The sequence below is a fragment of the Marmota marmota genome, unplaced genomic scaffold (assembly GCF_001458135.2).
Source record: "Marmota marmota marmota unplaced genomic scaffold, marMar, whole genome shotgun sequence".
In the NCBI taxonomy this organism is placed as follows: domain Eukaryota; kingdom Metazoa; phylum Chordata; class Mammalia; order Rodentia; family Sciuridae; genus Marmota; species Marmota marmota.
The window spans coordinates 33,960,019-33,979,074 of NW_025999990.1; the positions used below are offsets into that span (position 1 = coordinate 33,960,019).

General features: G+C 34.7%; 1 protein-coding gene across 2 annotated transcripts in view; it reads right to left on the reverse strand.

Annotated features, from left to right (window-relative positions):
- Positions 1 to 242: 242 nt before the first annotated feature.
- The window catches only part of Dsg1 (desmoglein 1), a 37,950-nt gene continuing 19,136 nt past the window's right edge, over positions 243 to 19,056 (reverse strand). For both annotated transcript variants that reach the window (XM_048806391.1, XM_015482459.2), the window contains 7 exons: positions 17,079 to 17,338; positions 15,270 to 15,409; positions 13,031 to 13,414; positions 10,415 to 10,548; positions 10,043 to 10,115; positions 7,976 to 8,184; positions 243 to 5,121 (listed from right to left, as the gene is read on the reverse strand). In XM_048806391.1, coding sequence (XP_048662348.1) covers positions 4,030 to 5,121; positions 7,976 to 8,184; positions 10,043 to 10,115; positions 10,415 to 10,548; positions 13,031 to 13,414; positions 15,270 to 15,409; positions 17,079 to 17,338 — 2,292 coding nt within the window. In that variant the 3' untranslated portion in view covers positions 243 to 4,029. The remainder of the gene's footprint in view (positions 5,122 to 7,975; positions 8,185 to 10,042; positions 10,116 to 10,414; positions 10,549 to 13,030; positions 13,415 to 15,269; positions 15,410 to 17,078; positions 17,339 to 19,056) is intronic.

Genomic DNA, 19,056 nt, shown 5'->3' on the forward strand with positions numbered 1-19,056 from the left:
TCAAGGCTGGGCTCTGGCTTCCCTAAGGTGTACTCCAGAGTAGATCTCTCAGTAAACATGGAAAAAAAGAAAAAAGAAAAAGAAAGGAAACTAGGAAAGGGAGAATGAAAATATATTTTAACATTGTGAAAATAAAATAATTATATCCTTGAGTATGGGTTGAAATAATAACTAGAGATTTAATAACTCCTAATTATTTCTTACAATCTACAACCTCCCCCAACCTTATAATTCAGAAAAGATAACAGAGGCATATCAATCTTTATTGTTATAAACACAACTCTTTGGAATTACAAACTGTCTTAAAAGAGCCACCAATTATGAAGCAAGGAACTAGCACCCACATAATCCCCAAACTTTTATGTTGAAACTTGAAGGAAAGCACCTTGTTTTAAACATCACCAAAGATGAACATCAGAGTTTTAAGATGCTTGGGAAATAGATAGACAATGAAAAATAAGTTAGATCAAAAGCAATTTGATCATGAATTGTTTAGTAATTAATATATAATGAAATGGTAGAAAATATAGATAATTAAACAATAAATTATTCATATTTCAAAAGTGTTTGAAGAATAATAGGTTGATCCATTCAGGCTTTGTCTTATCACAAATTGAATAACCTGGGACTAACAAGATTTGTTCTACTGTTATATTCCAATGCAATGTGAAGTAGGTCTTAAAAATATCAGCAATCCCCTATAAAGGCTGGAACTTATTAAATAGGCATGGAAAAATGTAAGTACTTTTTTAAAAAAGTCTTTCCAAAATAGTCATAGACATTTTTTCCCACTGATTTTAATCCTTTTAATGTCCTACTAAAAATAAAGGATGTCATATGCTTTGGCTGACAATCAAATCTTGGTATAAATTTAGAAATAAATTATATAACTAAACACATCCACCTAATATAAAAATGTAATTTTTTAAAGATATATAATTAAAATTTAAGAATAATACATCAAATAAAATTATGATGCCAAAAACTTTATTAATAAGTATAGAGCAGAAGTCCAGATGAAGATATATAAATAATGTTAAAAAGATATTTTACCTGCAAGTTTTTCAGTGCAAATAGTTATATCAGGCATAGCGGTAAGTAATATATAGCAGATATATCTGGAATTCAATGTCAATATTAGCTCAAGAGGGTATTTTGGTTGATATTAAATAATAAAGTATTTATAATACAGTAATTTTTGCCTTGAGGAATACCTTTTTAGAAAATCAGATGTTATATAAACGTGGTTTGTTTTCAAACCATATATGCAAAACACGAAACTACTATCTATTCCTTTTCCCTTTTGCTAAGAGCATGTTGCTTTACGATTCAACATGCCATATGGATGTAAATTGTAGTTATTTACTTATGAAATTATTTCCACATCTCTTCTAGGTCTATGGAATGATGTATCTGAGTTAGAGTAAAGCATCAAAAGAATGAAATTCTGCCTAAAGGCTACTCATTGAAAAATATACCTTCACATGAGTCTTAGAATTCTTGATGTTTTAAAAAGGTGATTGTGAAATTTACAACTGAAGAGTTAGAACATCACTGTGCAATCCCCACCCTCCCTCAAAAACGTTGACTTGAAGGACTCTTCCTAGAAAAATAAATGACTAATGTTAGCATTTTAAAATTGTATTTTCCATAATTTTATAATTGATCTTAACAACAGCAGCTTTAAGATTGTCATTCCGCCATTTGGTAGATAACCTAAAAACCAACTCTGGAAGGTATCAGGTATTTTAAGAAGAGACTTATCATGATATATCATATTAGGACAATAAATAAACTTCTTATGGTCAGATACCATTCCTTTAATGAACTAATTAATTTCTTTAATGTCTTAATTAATTAATAATTATTCCTTTTCCTTCAAATTCCTGAACCCAAACATACTCAAGTATATTTTAATAAACACCTCTTGATTTTGTTTCTGGAAAAAACAATTACCCATCCTTAATGCAATCCCCTAAAGTGACAGAAAGAAATAAAAGAAAGACACCCTTTAAATGACTTTATTTACACCTCTGCATTTTGGCAAAATTTTACATATTCTACAGAGTTAAAATAAGATGCATATTGTGGCTTTTAAAATATTAACCTCATCTGCTGTTATGTAGAGCAAAATAGCTCTAGATAAAACAATTCACTCCTAGCCCTCTTTGAGAAGTGTTGGAAGTTAAATGATGATTCTTGGATTGTATAACACCCTGGGAAATTTTAGGAGACAGGAGAAAAATCTTTAAAAGTTGTATAAAATTCACAATTCCAGGGGAAAGACTTTTTTTCTAATTTTATTTTGTCAGATGTAGTTTCATTTTAGTGAAATTTAAATTAACAATGGATTTTAAAAAGAGGAAAAATTCCTCTACCATGCAATAGGAAATTTACCTATCTCTTTGAATGGTTTGATTCTTTTTAGAGAGTCTTAATCAGGTAACATAATATGGTAAATACAAAGAAATAATACATCATAAATAGCACATTACTAAGTTTTGAAGCTAAAAAAATATACTATTTTATTTGGAAAGTATTAATCAGAACCAAGTATAAGCCAAGAGCTTATTAAAAATAAAACTAGCAATTTAAAATTTATGCTAGTGAAAAAATTTAATTAGGGAGTGGGATAGACTGAAGGAATGGGTTTGTCTAGTATTATTTCACTCTTGCTAACACAATATCATCAAACTCTGTTAATTCTGATTTATCACCTCAAAATGGCAGCAGAGGATTGTTTAAAGAAAGTACCAAACTCAATTAAGGCTAATAATTACTATGGTATTACTTTACCAAACAATTCTTTTCTAACTTTCCCCATTTAAAACAGTTTACATGTTCAAAAACATTTCTTAGAGACCCTTAAAAAAAATTCCCCGCAAAGCTTAACCACACTGCTAGCTTTTTTTCCCCCACAGCTCAGCTTAAGTAAATCATTTTTAACTTAGGAGCTATGTAGTAAAAAGCTGGGTATGAGTGAAGAGCATGTACTGAAAATGCAATCTGAAAATACAACGCAGTTTTCATCTGCTTACTTGGAAGGTCATTTACCACCAACGATGACAACCATGTTAGGTGTTATTTGCTTCAATCTAAGAAGTTAACTTGGCAAGTTTTCCTTATTATTGATTCTGTACCATAGTGGTAAAGAGAGAAATGAGTGTGATGTCCCATAACCTCACCAGTAAGCAATATTCTTCAAGATCACATTTACCATCACACACAGTCTAGAATCAGAAAAGTCCTTGACTCCATAGGAGATTTAAACGAAGTCCTAGCACGAAATTCAGGTGCAGACATTGCCAGTTTCCCCTGAACAAATCTTACTTTCTTGCTGCTCTTTCATGGAATTCTCCCCTAGGAAATATTTCCTAATTTGAAGTTCACTTCATTGAGTCCTGTTACGGTGCAATCGAGGTAAAAGTCCTTGGTTGTTTATGGACTTGACTATGTAGTCAGATTTTATTTAATGATTAACCCTGGTCTAAATCTATGGTTGGATTTTTAGTTTATATTATCCATGAAATTAACAGGGTATATGGAGGGAAACAGCATGTTAATAACCTGTTTCCCCACATAAACATATCACATCTTTATACTTTTTGAAAGTTGCCGGAGTTACATGGCAAATCATAACAGAGCAAGGAGAATTATGCCAATTGCTATCTTAAGGCCAGTGCTTTTACATGATCACATTTTATTTCTTAACATATTGGAGATGTACTAGAGGCCTCATAGATGCAAAAAAGGCCCTAAAGGACATGAAGCAAAAAAAAAGACCATTCCTTAATTTAGTTCACAATCACAATTTCATTAGTACTAATATAAGAAAAATGTTTATGAATGCTAAGGAAGGCTCTCCCCCACAGCAATGTTTTCATTTATTTTTCTCATCGTGGTTCCTCAGCTTGTTCCACAATTATCTTAGCACCTAGTTGTGCATCATAAATTGCATTGTTAGATTTTTGGGTGGTGGGAATTGAACCTACATCACAATTACTATGAATAGGTACACTGGGATCCTGATTACTTGGTATATTGGACTGTACTGTACTTTGTGATTCGACTTCGAGATGTGCTAGGGGAGGCAGATCCAAGGGTCTGGCTAAAGTGATGGTCAGAGGAACTCCTCACATGACCAATAGTGGCTGTCCCCCCCATACTGCTACTCAAACCCCCACCTCCACCCAGGTTGCTCAGCCCAATGCCACCACCACTGACTCCAGCTCCACTCAGGCCCATGCTACCGGCACCCATGCTGGTGCTAACTAGGCCACTGCTACCTATGCCCCCACCTCCACTTATCCCAGCTGTGCCACTAATTCCACTTATGCCAGCACCAGAAACAACCCTCTCTGTCACAATCACATTGTGGGCATTTGATAAGTCAGGGTGCATACTCAGACTGCCCATCATGCCAGAAGTTGGTTGGATTACTCTTTCTGTCACTACCACATTTGAAGACTCTCTAGGATTAGAGATGGTCAGAGAGGTGGGTAGACTTGAACCTGGTGCTATGACCCTTTCTGTCACTATCACATTCGAGCCATCTCTCAAGTCGGGCATATCTAGCATTCCATGCAAATCAGCGCCAGAGATTGGGCCCACCACCCTCTCTGTCACCACCACGTTTGATGCATGCCGGTTATCATGAAGATGGACAGAGGGCTTCAGAGTGCCAGAGGTGGTATAAGACTCTGTCATAGTGACATTACCATAGCCCAGAGGATCAGGAATAGGCATAGGATGCTGTACACCAGGTCCTGAGGGATAGGTGCTCTCAGAAATTACTGTAGTAGTGCCAAAGTGCGGGGAGACTGGTGGGTGTCCACCCACCATGGGCTCTGTTGTCTGCTGAGGGCAAGGTGGTTCAGTGCTCTGAGGTTGCCAAGAAGGTTCAGGGTCTGGATAAGAGTCGATTTCTCTTCCCAGGCTGATATCTGCCAATTTCTTAAATTTAGGTCCCAGAGTATCCAAGAAGCTTTCATCCAGGTCTTCTCCAATGAAACTGCAACAGCCCACGGAGCCGGCAGGCGAACCTACCCCTTCAATGTCATATATGAGCAAACAGTCATTGGACGGGCGTCCTTCATCTTCATCTGCGTAAGCATATGCCTTCTGAATTTGTAGAGAAAAGAGAAAATGAAATTATGAATACATATTGTCGTTACCATTGTTGTTTCTTCCAGGGCATTTCCAAAGAGGCATACGCAGAGCAAAGTTCTAATATCTACTGGAAATGATTTTAAAGACATTATAATTTCTTGAAAGAATTTGGTAAGAAGATATTTTAACTATAATTCCAATAATATGTCTTGATTTTAAAATTTACTTTGGTAGACTTATTTCAAATAGTACATTTTGGGCACAGAATCACATACAAAAAAGTCCCATAAACAATTTTATAACCAAGTTAGAAGGAGGCATATGAAAATGCTATAAACAATCAGGTGCGGTGGTGCACACCTGAAATCCTGGGAGCTGGGGAGACTGAGGCAGGAGGATTGTGAGTTCAAAGCCAGCCCCAAGAACTTAGTGAGGCCCTGTCTCAAAATAAAAAAATAAAAGAAAGGATAGAGGATTGCTGAGAGCCATAGCCAAGTAGGAATGACGCATGGCATTTGGGGTTGAAAGGTGACCCTGCTCAGGGATTAGGGTGGCTCCAGGTGGATCCTGATGGGAATAAGGTGGCTCCAGGATTAGGGCAGATCCCCTGGGATTAGGGCGTATCCTGCTGCCTCAGGCACCCGCTCCTTTGGTGGAGTTCTGAGAGAATAGTAGAGGCAGTGTATTCCCAGGCAGTGTGTGTAGAGTGCCGGTGAGAGTTCGGGAATAAAGAGTTGCTGTTTGAATCTACAAGGCTGTGTGGTGCCTCGGTGATTTTGTGCCCAGCCAGACTGCGGCAGAGGATGTGGCTTAGTGGTTAAGCACCCCTGGGTTCAATCCTTGGTACCAAAACAAACAAACGAACAAAAAAATTGCTACATACAAAAAAAGTTAGAAGGAGGTATGCAAAAATGTGTTTGTATATAAATATATAATTTTTTTCCCTAAAAAAGGCAGTTCATAGTTTATGGGTTTATTGAGCATTGTATTTTATTTCCTTCAAGCAGAATGAATGTTGTGGATCTGGGAAGGTTTATTTTAATGTGTCCTTTTTATTTACTTACTTTTTTAATTTTATATTTGTTACCAGGGATTAAACCCAGGGGTGCTTAACCACTAAGTCACATCCCCAGCTCCCCTTTTTTATTATTTTTTATTTAAGACAGGTCTAAGTTGCTCAGAGCCTTGCTAAGTTGTTGAGGCTGGCTTTGAATTTTCAATCCTCCTGCCTTAGCCTCCAGAGTCACTGGGATTATTGCTGTGTGCCCCTGTGCCTGGCTTAATGTGGCCTTTTTAGTGCAATAGGAAAGTTTGACTCTGGATCTGTGCCATTTTTATATTAAAAAATAAAGGTGATCCCAGACAAATTTTAAAAATTAATCTCTTTCAATTCAAGCTGAAAGCCCACAGATGTGTGTACTTTGATTTCATCTTTGCAGTTCATGGTACTGAATTGCAGGCTTTCAGGTTGACTATCAGAAATATCATGTAGTCAACCAACTCATTGTGCTAGTTCCTTAAAAAATATTTATTCAGCCTTTGTTCTTTGGCAAACACTCTGTTAGGAACTTAGCTATGCAACAATGAACAAAAGCAGATATGATCTTCTCTCCTAGGGTTCATGTTTCAGTAGGACGAGACAGACAAGGCATGATCATAGATGCCAGGGAGCATGGGTTCAGGTATGCAGAGTGATGGAGGTTGTCCTTCTATAGGAGAAGGAAGTCATCTCCTTCAAGTGGTGCTGATCAGAGATCACAATGAAGTCGATTGAGTGGCCAGTGGGAGCTATAAGTGAAGGTTTCAAGGCACAATTCTACTTTTTTTGTGACGATAATATTCATAGGTAGGGACCTGAATGGAAAGTATTCCCATATGTTTCAGGAGCTATTCCAATTATTATTAATTACTATTTAAAAGGCTTTTTACTAATATTTATTTAAAAATATCAATCACTCTCTAAACCAGAGGGGAATTAATAAAAACATTTTAGGTGAGAATGCAGAAGGACAGAACTGTATTTCTAGTCCAAATCAGAGACAGGAAGTTGCTGAAGGTTGAATATCATGTAATGTGTAACCACAAGCAGTTGGGTCTCTGCCTGGGGATGGCAAGGTTAATTCTCCTTCTGCCAAACTTTTCCAGGCCCCACACTCTTTTCATTTCTTAGAATGTTCTGGAAATGTACTGTGGCTCTCTTAATGAATGTTTACTATGTGCTTGAAACTGAACTGAGTGCTAGCCCTACATTGTAGAGAACATATGGATGAGGCACTAAAAATGGTGGTGGACATATACATGAACACATTTTGGCAATTGTAAGTTCTATAAAATGTAAAAAGTACTACAAAAATACAGATGTGGAAACACGGATCTTATTTTGGATGAGATAATTAACTGTAAAAATTTCAGAGAGGCAGTGACATTTGAACTGGATCTTCATGGATGGGTGCAAGATTTTGTGAGAGAGGAGGGGATAAAAGCATTGCAGGAGGGTCACACAGAAGCAAAACCTTAGAGAACAGTCCACTGTGGAGAAGGCAAAGGTGCTCAGCAAGTGAGGCTGATGGGAAGGAAGGGTGACTGGAGATGTGGCAGGGGGTGTCAATTTGTGAATTGCCTTAATTGCCATGTTGAAGAATTTGGAATTTATGTTATAAGAGAACACAACTGGGAGTCACTGGCTATTTTTAAAAGGGAGAGTACACATTCTCAGATGAGAGCTTTGGGGCTATTATTCAGCCACAATAAAAATTGTTGGGCATGAAGATTAGAAGTTGGGAATCCAAGACTCTTCCCAAATTGCCTGATGGAAAAACTTAGAATATGGTGGATAGAGAGGAAGGTACGCAGCTACAGGCCTTACCTGACAAAAGTAATTTTCCATGAAATTCATATTCAAACCGCCTTCTCTACATTCCCTCATAGAATTTCTTCTTAATGTTCCAGAATATTCTTGACATATCTCAGGTGCCGCTGATGTCTTAACTCCATCCATTAGTTCAAAGCCTGTCGTTCTTTCTCCTCCTCCCAGATCCTGCATTTCTCTGCCACAATACTCATTTGTATAAACTCCTAAAAATGTTGATCACATTAAATTTACTTTCTCTAGTATAATATAAACTAAAAACTACCAGGATGTAAGATTTCCTCATCCAGGCATGCACTCATGAGAAAAGAAATAAAATGAAGATGACATATAAAGAAAGGAGAGGTAATTATGATCTTGAGGTCAAAAAATAATGATCAATTTGTTAATTTGGTAATTACCTATCCAGAGACTACTGTATGATGTGTTAGAAGTGGGGACTGCAGAAAAGTTACAAAAACCTATGCCCTCAAGAGTTTGATTTCGAATTGAGAGATTGGGATAAATAACTCAAATTTTGAAGGTTAAAAAAACAGTATAAGCATACCTCCAATGTATTATTGGAAGCCCAGGCATCCAGAAAAAGGCAAAAACAAAAACTCAAAAAACAACAACAAAAGTAACTCCACTAGCTTTCAGAGAAGAGGCCATGGTTCTTCGATCTGCTCTTGGACATGAAGGTTGAGTAGAAACTTGTTACAATATTTGAGGTAGGTGGGAAAAAAAAAACAATGGCATGGAGTATGGAAATACCACAGAGAGAATGTCCATAAGAGCATAGGAATTCTCATGACCTTAATATTTGAAAGATCTCGAATTTGTGGGAAGTGTAATTTTCATACTTCAATTAACCCGGTGTCTTCCATGATGATTGGTTCAAGATCTGTGCAAAGGTTTATAGACTTTGTGAGAGCATAAATGCATCAGTAAACAATGTTGGATACGATAACTTATTGGACACCAAGGAAAAAGGAGATGTGAGTTAACAAGAGTTTTTCTTTAGGTTGGGAAGTTCACCAAAATGGATATGTGAGGAGAAGAAATAGATTCAAAGACTAGTTATTGACTTCTTTGAATAAGGTGCAAGTTATAAACAAGTTATAAACACGTCAGTGCCTATTACATTTTAGAGTGTTCAAAGTGGAAAAGTAATCATTAATAATAATTAGTTTGAAAAACTCTAAGAGAAAAATAACAATCAATAGCATTTACCTTGGAAAAGGAAACATGGTACAACTATTTTCACAAGATATGAGAAGTTATTTTAATTGTTCCTCTTATTACAGTGGTAGTTATCCACTTACTGTGAGATTCTAATTGTTCCCTGGTTTTTGCCTGTGAAGTAGTCTGGACTCCTCTTTTAAGGCCAGTTGTATTTATACAGTCTTGCCCCAGTACAAGGGGAAACTCCACAACATGCATAAAATCTTAGCTGAAAGCTTTAAAAGATTTTGACAGTGTTGAGTCTTTCAATTTAAGAAAAGATTTTAGATCAACACTGATATTGAGGCTAAGAATGAATCTAGTTTTTTTCTTTGTCATAATAAACTCAGAGCAACTTTGAGTCATTAAACAAATTATAGAAGATTGTATCCTTAATACATGAGCACAGATCTACTTTAATCAGGTTGTATTTTAATTTTAGTATGTATATGTGTGTATATATGTGTATATATACACACACTTAAAATATATTTTGATATATATTTTAATTATATATATGAAATTTTCTCTGTTAGATAAAAATCTTGACAAAATTGACTCATGGTTATGATTCAGTACTTCCATTTATAGATGTCCTAATTTTGTCATCTCCTGTGCATTGAGGAGGAAAATCATCAGTCTCCTATGTATGATTGAGGAAAATTTCAAAAATATATCACATAAGAATAATAATTATAGCAGGTTTACCTTTACCATATAATTTACACATTAGTCATTTAAAAAGGAATCATGTAAACACTTTTAAAGACAAATAAGGTCATTAAAATATAGTAACATATACAACCAGAGAGAACAGAGTTCCTTTTTAGTTATTTGAGCTGTTCAATTCTTTTTACTTACCTGAGTTGTCAATGCATTCTATCATATTTGCATTAGTAGGTGGTATTGTTGGCACACAGACTGTGGTCATATCCTAAAAGACAGGAAGCAACATTTTCTCATTCTTATCATACATTTGTTTTATTCTCAAATTGTTGCAGATTTCCTAAAAAAATACTTCTTAGGAAACTTCTGAAATTCATTTAAAACATGATCCTCATATTGAAAAGCTTCTCTGTGGTTACTTCCATCTAATTTTGATGTACTTTCAATTCCCCTTCCTTTCCCCATCAGCTATTCCAGAACAAAGTATTACATAGACTGAGTGATTGTACCATCTTGGCTCATGTATGAAGACTCAGTTGAGTGCCTTTCTTACAGATTAGCACTTACCCGAGGTTCAGGCTGTGGTCCTTCTACTGCCCATGAGTGAATTGCTCCATCAGAACATTCAGGAACAGGTTCAAAGCCAGCTCCACCACCAGGGGCTCCTCCACATTCACAACAGATCAACAAAAACGGGACCACTGACAGTGGAAAGAGAGGAATACTGGGGTTAGTAGTGGGCCCTATTAAAAGAAAACAATCTGCTTTTTTATAATTAAACTTGAATTTCTAATAAAACTTCTGTTGATTTTTAAATTATTATGGAAACTTCAGAAAACAAACTAATGATCAGGTATCAAAGTAAATGTGAGCTTCAACAGACTACAATCAATATTAAAATTGTAAATAGTATTGCATGATTAAAACAGATGACCATTTTCCCTGTCACAGTATGGGAGAGAAGAAAGTCAGCTGGAGGTACCAGGCAATATGCTTGGTTCTTCTGTTTTCTCTTTCATGCCTTTAGTTATTTTTCTATTTTTAGATATGCCTGCCTTTCTGTATTTCAATAACAAAATCTTACTTCTGCACCCAGAGATTTTTCCCATTAGGCTATTATTTCCCCATACACAGATATCTTTTCTTTGAATTACTTTTACACAAAGAGAGATTATCATACTGTTTAACAGTGTCATTTCCTGTTAACCAATTGGAGTTTTCTCTTTCATCTATTTATCATCTTTTCATATAATAAAATATTTTAAAATATTTTTGAATAAATGGGTAGATGAAAGAAAGGATGTGTAAGTAAAAAAAATTGAGGAAAGAAGGAAGGATAAAATAAGGAAGCAAGTTAGCAAAGAAGAAAGATAGAACCGAAATAAGAGAAAAAAACTAGAGAGTAAACTAAGAAGAAAAGAAGGGGAAAAAAAATCCTGTGTGCTTTGCTGTTTTAAAAATATGGTAGGATGGGAGAAAACTTTAAATCTAGAGGTATTGACTCAAAGGCCCATTTCTAATTTAAAAGCCTTTATTAACTACTGAAAGTTAATCAGCAATATAAAAACAAACTTATTTATTTATTTACACAGTTGTGATAATCACACTTGGGTAATCAAGTTACATTTATAAAGTAATACACTTTAAAGTATAATATTGATGGGTAATCATTATGCCCAAAATTTAGAGACTGATCTTTTCTCATATACATTTTACATTATGTTCTGCAAATTTGTTAGCATTTTTACATTTTTCTTGCCTTGATTCATTTTGATGACATTTCATCCTTTTTAAAAACTTGTTCCCTCTTTCAGAGAACTTCTCCTGCTCACTACTTCAATACATTATGAGCCAATAAAAATGAACTCTTATTACTTACTATAGAAATTTCATTTTTTGGAGTATATTTTAGATAGAGACTCACTTTTAAGCTGTTATTAGCATGTCCAAACTCTCTGTGGTTTAGACAAATCAGTGTTGATTACAATGTTCAAAGGGCACTGTTATTTAAAGTCAGAGTAAACTTGGTTTACAAATAAGTTTGGTTAAAAAAAAATGTATATTTATGACTGTTCATGTGTAAAGGCAAAGGAAGGTAGAAAACGTATTTCATATGTAAGTGCTCAGAATTCACATTTTGTGTGTGTTTTAATTAAATATGTGAAGTATCTTCTGATGTGAAGATTTTTATGATTCCATACTTGAAATGGGCAATGTTTGCATTAACTTAATCATACTTCACAATTTTCAACTTATTTATTTCAGAAGTTCCCCTTCATTCTCAGACACTTTAGCACATGGCCCATCTCTCCCCTACATTCTACCATCATCCAAGGCAGTGCTAAAAGCCACTGGAGAATCCACTGGATTGAACCTTGTGACTAGATTCTTGACTAGAGCTCTAGGACCACAGGATGTGCTGAGTGCCTTGTGTGGTTCTTCTTTTCTGCTATCACAGCAATGTTGTGAAGTAAGTATCATTATTTTGCACATGAAAAAGGCAAGGTTTGGAAAGATTTGGCAACCTTTGAAAGATTCAGACAAGGAACCAGAATTCAGCCCTAGCTCTATTTGAGTCTCCATTTTATTCAACTATGCAGCCTCGGCATTGCATGAAATCCTTTCAAGATATTGCTCCTGCCTCTCTTTCTAGTTTCAACCCTGACCGTGCTTCAGGAACACCCTTTATTTCTTCCACACGGGAGTCCTTTATTTCAGTACCTGGTTTTCTCATTCTTTGGGGTTTTTACGCATGGAATTTCCCCCCTCTTTGTATCATGTTCCTTTTCTCTTGTCCCTAAAGCTAACTAGTACTCATTTGTTAAAACTCAACTCAGAGTTTACTTATTTTAATGTAGCCTTTTCTGATTGCTTCAATAAATTATTTCTGATTGTCTTCACCCAAATAGATCCATTTGAACTTGCTTGTTGTGGCATTTTCCCAGCACATTGAGATTGACAACAAACAAATCTTTGCCTTCTACTGCACTATAAGGGGCCAAGAAGTTTTTTGATTTTTTTTTCATTTTGTAAACTCAGTACCAAGCATAGACATTTCTTGGTGATTGCACAAAATCATAATTTGTAAAATATATTTCACCAAAGAATTAGAAAACTTTTCCCACCTCCCACCATTTTTTAAAGGGGGGGGGCACATATAAATAGAATCGTGGAAGTACTTACATCCCAGGACTAAGAATCCCATGATGAGTAGTCCAATACCCGCAGGACCAAAATGTACATTATCTGAGGGAATTCCTCGACCACCTGTATTCTCATTAGGCAAATACTCAGTCGATTGTCCATTGTCATTTCCTTGTGTGTTGGGAGTACCAGAATCAGTGGAACCATTCTCATTTGTGTTGGTACTGGTGTCTTCTCTTCCTTGGTTGTTATCAGTACCGGTACTGGTTTCAGTATTGGAACCTGTATCGCTGCTGGTGCTGGTACCACCGTCACCACCACTGCTACTTCCACCGCTGGTACCGCCATCTTCATTACTAGTTGTCCAGCCAGAACCTTGAAGGTCAATAATGACTGTGCCAGTGCAAGTTCTTTGAAGAGAATCTATAGTGATGTTCAAAACAGAAGAAATATTTTATACATTGAGTGCAATAATGTTTGGATAAGATAGAACTATTTTTTGTGCCAATACCTCTTTCAATGTCTTTATTTGCATAAATTTAGTAAGTCATCCCTTGTCTGTGACTCAGTTTTTATATACAAATATTTTTATATTATTATAATTAACCTTATTACTATTACTCTTAATCCTATTATTGGATTATTCCTTTTTGGGGGGATTATTTCTTTAAATAATAAATAGTTGGGTACTACATAAAATTTGAAAACTATAGAATTAGAGAAAGAAGTAAAATAAAATAAAAACCCATAGTAGTAGTTCCAAAGGCCCCCCCATGTTGATTTGTTCTGATGATATTTTGTCTTTAATTATGATGTCTGAACATTGCTTATTATTTATGTTACATTGATAAGATCATATAGCTCATTCCAGTTTATATTTTTTACTTTAAACTATAAGCATTCTTTCATGTCTTAATACACTTTTCACCAATATAGTTTCCAAAGGTTATATAATTTCATATCAAGTGGACCATGATTGACCTGCTTCATTGCCTATTGACTTTGCCTTCAATACTTAATTATTAAAGTTAGTGCTGTACCTAGCATCCCTGTGTATTCAACCTTTAACATTTAGAACTTCTGCTACAATTATTGGAAGTAGAACTATTGGGTAAAAATATAGGAATAATTTGAGTTAAGTTTTTCTCCCATTGTTGCTTGAAGATATTTATTCAGCCTCATTATGCCCTGTAATTTGGGGAATGTGGACAAGAACGTAAACGACATGAACACTGCTCTGATTTATACTGTATGTTAGATATAATAAACATTAAATTAACACCTGTTAGCCATCAGCTAAATGTTTTTCATTTAATCGTGCCATTTAGTCCTCAAAATTATATGATTTAAAGAGGTTACTGCCCAAATCTGGCAGAAGGAAAAACTGAAGTTTAGAAGTTCTTGCAATTTTCCCAAGATTTAATTATGTCAAAGTTAGAACTTCTGACTATAAGTCCAGTGTCTTCTTCACTAGACAACAAAAAGGCAAATGATACATGACATTAATAAAAGAAATGCAGGTAATTTTGTTAGTGCTATTGTATAAATGTGAGCTCAGCTGTTTAACTTTTCATGGATATAATCCCAGACCTTGGCACAATGGTTGACCTTGAGTTAGAACTCAATATGTGCTTTCTGAACAAAATGGAAGCAAATGTCTGAAAGGGTGTCAAAGAGAGATTTGATCAATCTGATGTTAATGTCCATGCACTTTCACTCAACTGGGCTCATAGTATTGTGCTCATAGTATTGTTGTTGCTTCTGCTATTATTTTTGATCATTATCATCACATCATTCTAATTCAAAATTGTTATTGTCCCATTTCATAGAAGATTGAGGTATGGATGGGCTGAATAACTTCTCTAAGATTCTAGGGCTAGTAAGAGATGGTACAGGATACCAATGCATCTCACCTCAGGTCTCATGCTTTTAGGCACTGTATCATACTGCCTCACAGCATTAAAGATTTGAGTCTGTAACACCCTACATAATAACTTTTGTTTGAAAAGTGTTTTTTAAAAATATATTAATGGGGCCTGGGGCTGTAGCTCAGTGGTAGAGCACTTGCCTCTCACCTGTGAGGCATTGGGTTTGATCCTTAGCACCAATAATAAATAAATAAATAAATAAATAAATAAATAAATAAATAAATAAAAGTATTGTGTCCATCTACAAGTAAAAAATATTTTTAAAAATATACAAATGAAAATTTTAATGTCTGAGTATGTTCGCATATAGCTTTCTCTAGAAGAAAAATAATTTAAAATTGATTTCTTACCATCTATAGATAGAATTGTTCCTTGGTATTTTCCTCCAAGTCTGTCATATTGATCCTTGGTAACTCTGTTTCTTAAAGTGATGATGCCTGTTTTTGAGTCAACAACTAGTAGGTCAGCTGGATTATTTCCCATTACATATCTGTATTTGAAAGAAAATAATGTAAATCAATGTCAACTATCTTAACAAAAGACTGTTTAATCATAAAATGTATTTCTGTAGTCAGTAGTAATAAGTCCTAGGTATAGATTGCAATGAGCTGAGATTTTTTTTCACAGTACCAGCTATATGGGGCCATTCAAATGGAGGCCAAAATTTAATTTAAGGAAAAAAAAAAACAACTAAGTAAGCATTTCTGATGAATGTCTTTTTATGCTTATATGCTTCAGTATCATCTCCCTTGGGTGACAGCAAGACTATTCGGGAAGACCTAGATCCTGGGCTGCTCTAAGTCTATGCTATTCTCTTATCAAAAAAAAAAAAGTTCCTTAGCCTTCCTCAGCGTGGCCTGCACTCCCTCTCAATTTCCAGTCCTCCCCACTAAATTCACGATGACTTTGCGAGACTGCTTTTGAATTCCAAACTTCGTCCTTGCCTGTGCATCCATCTTATTCTCCTTCTCTCTCATCTTTGACCTCAGTGTTCTCCCCATTGACATACTTGTGAAACAAACACCGGTTATATAACTCCCTGTCTCAGGCATTGTGCTAAGCTTTAAGGACAGAACCTTCAGAAGAGGGGAGGATGCATCTGTCAGTGGATTTACTCCTGAGGGGTATGAGAAAGGTGATCAGCAATGGTGGTCCAGAGTGATGAGGTCGAGGACACAAGTGCTCACATGTGTGAGGAGAACACAGGAAAGAACTCTTAATACACCTTAATAAGGTCTTTTCTCCACTCTTCCTGATCATAGTCACATGTGCAAATACATGCACAGTTTTTTTTTTGTGTGTGTGTGTGTGTGTGATTAAGTAGAAGAGTTATACATACAGAGTTCTTAAACTTTATACTTTCTTTTCATTTTTTCTTTCCTTATTTATTTATTTATTTACTTTTTTTTGGTACTGGAGATTAAACCCAGGGGTGCTTTACCACTGAGACACATACCCCAGTTCTTTTGATTTTTTAAATTTTGAGACAGGGTCTCAAATTGCACTTGCTATCCTCCTGTGTCAGTCTCCTGAGTTGCTGGGATTACAGGCATGTACTACCACACCTGGCTTAAACTTTATATTTTCTTATATCAAATACTTTAAGCGACGATTCAGTAGTTAGCACTTTTTGTCATAGAGAGTTCTTAAAGTCTTTATAATATAGCACATTTTTCCTTAATATAACTAATGTTTTGTATCAAAGTTATTGACTAGCATTTAATGCTGGTAAAAGTGAAGAAAATAGTCAAAATGGGCTAACTAAATCTAATTTATTTCAAGCTGAGAAATTTTGTAATGTGAAAATCAGTTTCATAAAATCTTCCCAGGATCTAAGGTGAGATTGGGGTACTGTGGAAAACCAACGCCTATGGTAATTAGCTAATTGATTAATGAGATATATAAACACAGGCATACAAGAACTTTTCAGATATATTATTGCCACTTATCTTCACAGTTTCACATAGTACATTTTGCACAAATTTTTATATTTTCTTAAATATCCCAAGTAACAAATCAGCAGTTAGTACTTTTTGCAATTGAATGACGGTTTTAAAATAATGAAAATATTTTAATTCAGATACTTAAAAAAATTAAAAATAACATATGTACTTATGTTCAATATTTGGTAAAAATTAATTGGAAAATGTCATTCTTACCTAACAGTTGTTGAAGCTGAACCTGTGTCCAGGTCAGTAGCTATGAACTCTCCTACTTTATGATTTGCTCCCATATTACTTGTTACTGCAAATGTCTTTGAACCAGGGCGGAACACTGAGCCTTCCACTACATTTAACACAACCACAGAGATTGCAGTTGCTGTGAGTTTATATTGAGACATAATTGAATGATGAAATTCAGCTTTATTTCTAACTCCAATGCTAAGTTGCAGATTCTTCATTTCTTCATAATCTAAGGGCTAGAAAATACAGAGTGAAATAGTTTTACCATAAGAAAACATTTCAGGGCTGGAAATACAGAGTAAAATTGTTTTATTATAATAAAAAAATGCCCTTTTTATTAAAAATGTCAGAAGAAAGAGAAGTCCTTTGAGAATAATAAAAGTGATTTCTTTCCATCATTAAATACAAATGTATGCAAAACCAAATCTATTCTTACTTTCTTTGTCTTTAATTCAATGTAAAAAATACATGCAAACATAGTAAGAAGAAGTCTAGTTGTCCTACATCCATTGTTGAAAAAATTGCCAATGTATGGCATGAACTCTACCCATTCAATAAATTAAAAACTTAAAATAATACAGATGGTCAAAATCATGTATCTTATAGTGCAAAGATAATTTATGTCAGCTTTCATCATTTTATGTTTTTATTCATAACAAAGTATAGGTCAACTATATTAGAGATTTGATCATTACACAAGTTTCAACCATAAAGAATTATTTAGAAGAAATTTTACTTCTGCAAATGTGACTTTTTGAGTATGTTGGGTACTGGACTATAATATTCATATTTATTATATGATAAAATTCCTATTTTTCTCCAACATATTCTAAAAAAATTAATTTTGTATTGTAAAATAATCAAGTAGTGAATTTCATTATGAAAAGTGCTGTCAAAATCCACAGCTCATAAAATCTACAAAACAACTATGTCATTATGTCCCTATGTACCAAATAAAAAGATATTTTTCAGAATTTTTGCATGAGAGTAATTTAGATAAAAACAGAGATTCACACACTGATCTCTCCTGTTTAGCTAAAATTTTGAATTTTGGTCTTAATAGCAATTTAAAGAGTAGCTATAATAGCATATATGTATGTGTACATGACACACATAATTATCTCAACATAATTATGACAAAATATTTAGTATATATGATATTATGTTTGAGAAAACAATTATTATACTATATTCTGGATAGAGATATGAAAAAATACGATGAATAAATTTTTAAAGTAACGTATTAGTTTATGGTACAATAGATGAGGATCCAATTTCCATAATATTGAATTGTTCATAGTATTATGGAAAGAATGTGAATTTCTTTTTATTTTTTATTTTTGGTACTGGAGCTTGAATCCAGGGGCACTTAACCACTGTGCCATATCCCCAGCCCTTTTTATTTTTTGAGACAGGGTCTTGCTAAGTTGCTTAGGACCTCACTAAGTTACTGAGGTGGCTTTGAATTTGTGATCCTTCTGTCTCAGCCTCCTGAGCCCTGGGTTACAGGTGTATGGCACTGCGCTTGGCTAAGAATATGAATTTCATAGCTAGAAAAACCTAGGTTTGAATATTGGCTGTACCACTTACCAACTATGAGAACTTGAGGAAGTTACATAGTTTACCTGAGCCTTAATCTCTTTACCTGCAATATGGGTCTAATATAATCTAATTTGCAAGGATGCTGTGAGAGATAAAGCAAAGCTAGTGCATATTTCAGATATTAAATCTTATTACTCTTATAGCACAAGGTGAAACCTTCACTATCAGCTCCTTACAAGTCAAATATCTATTTTTTCTTGTATCTCAGAGAAAATTTTACTGCAGGTGAATGTGGTAGATCATTAATATGAGGGGTGGGGAAATAAGAGAACACTGGACCAAATATTTATGTTTCTAACAGCCTTGGTCAGCAGCCACAGAAAGATGGGATTATGACAATTTTGTAATCCCA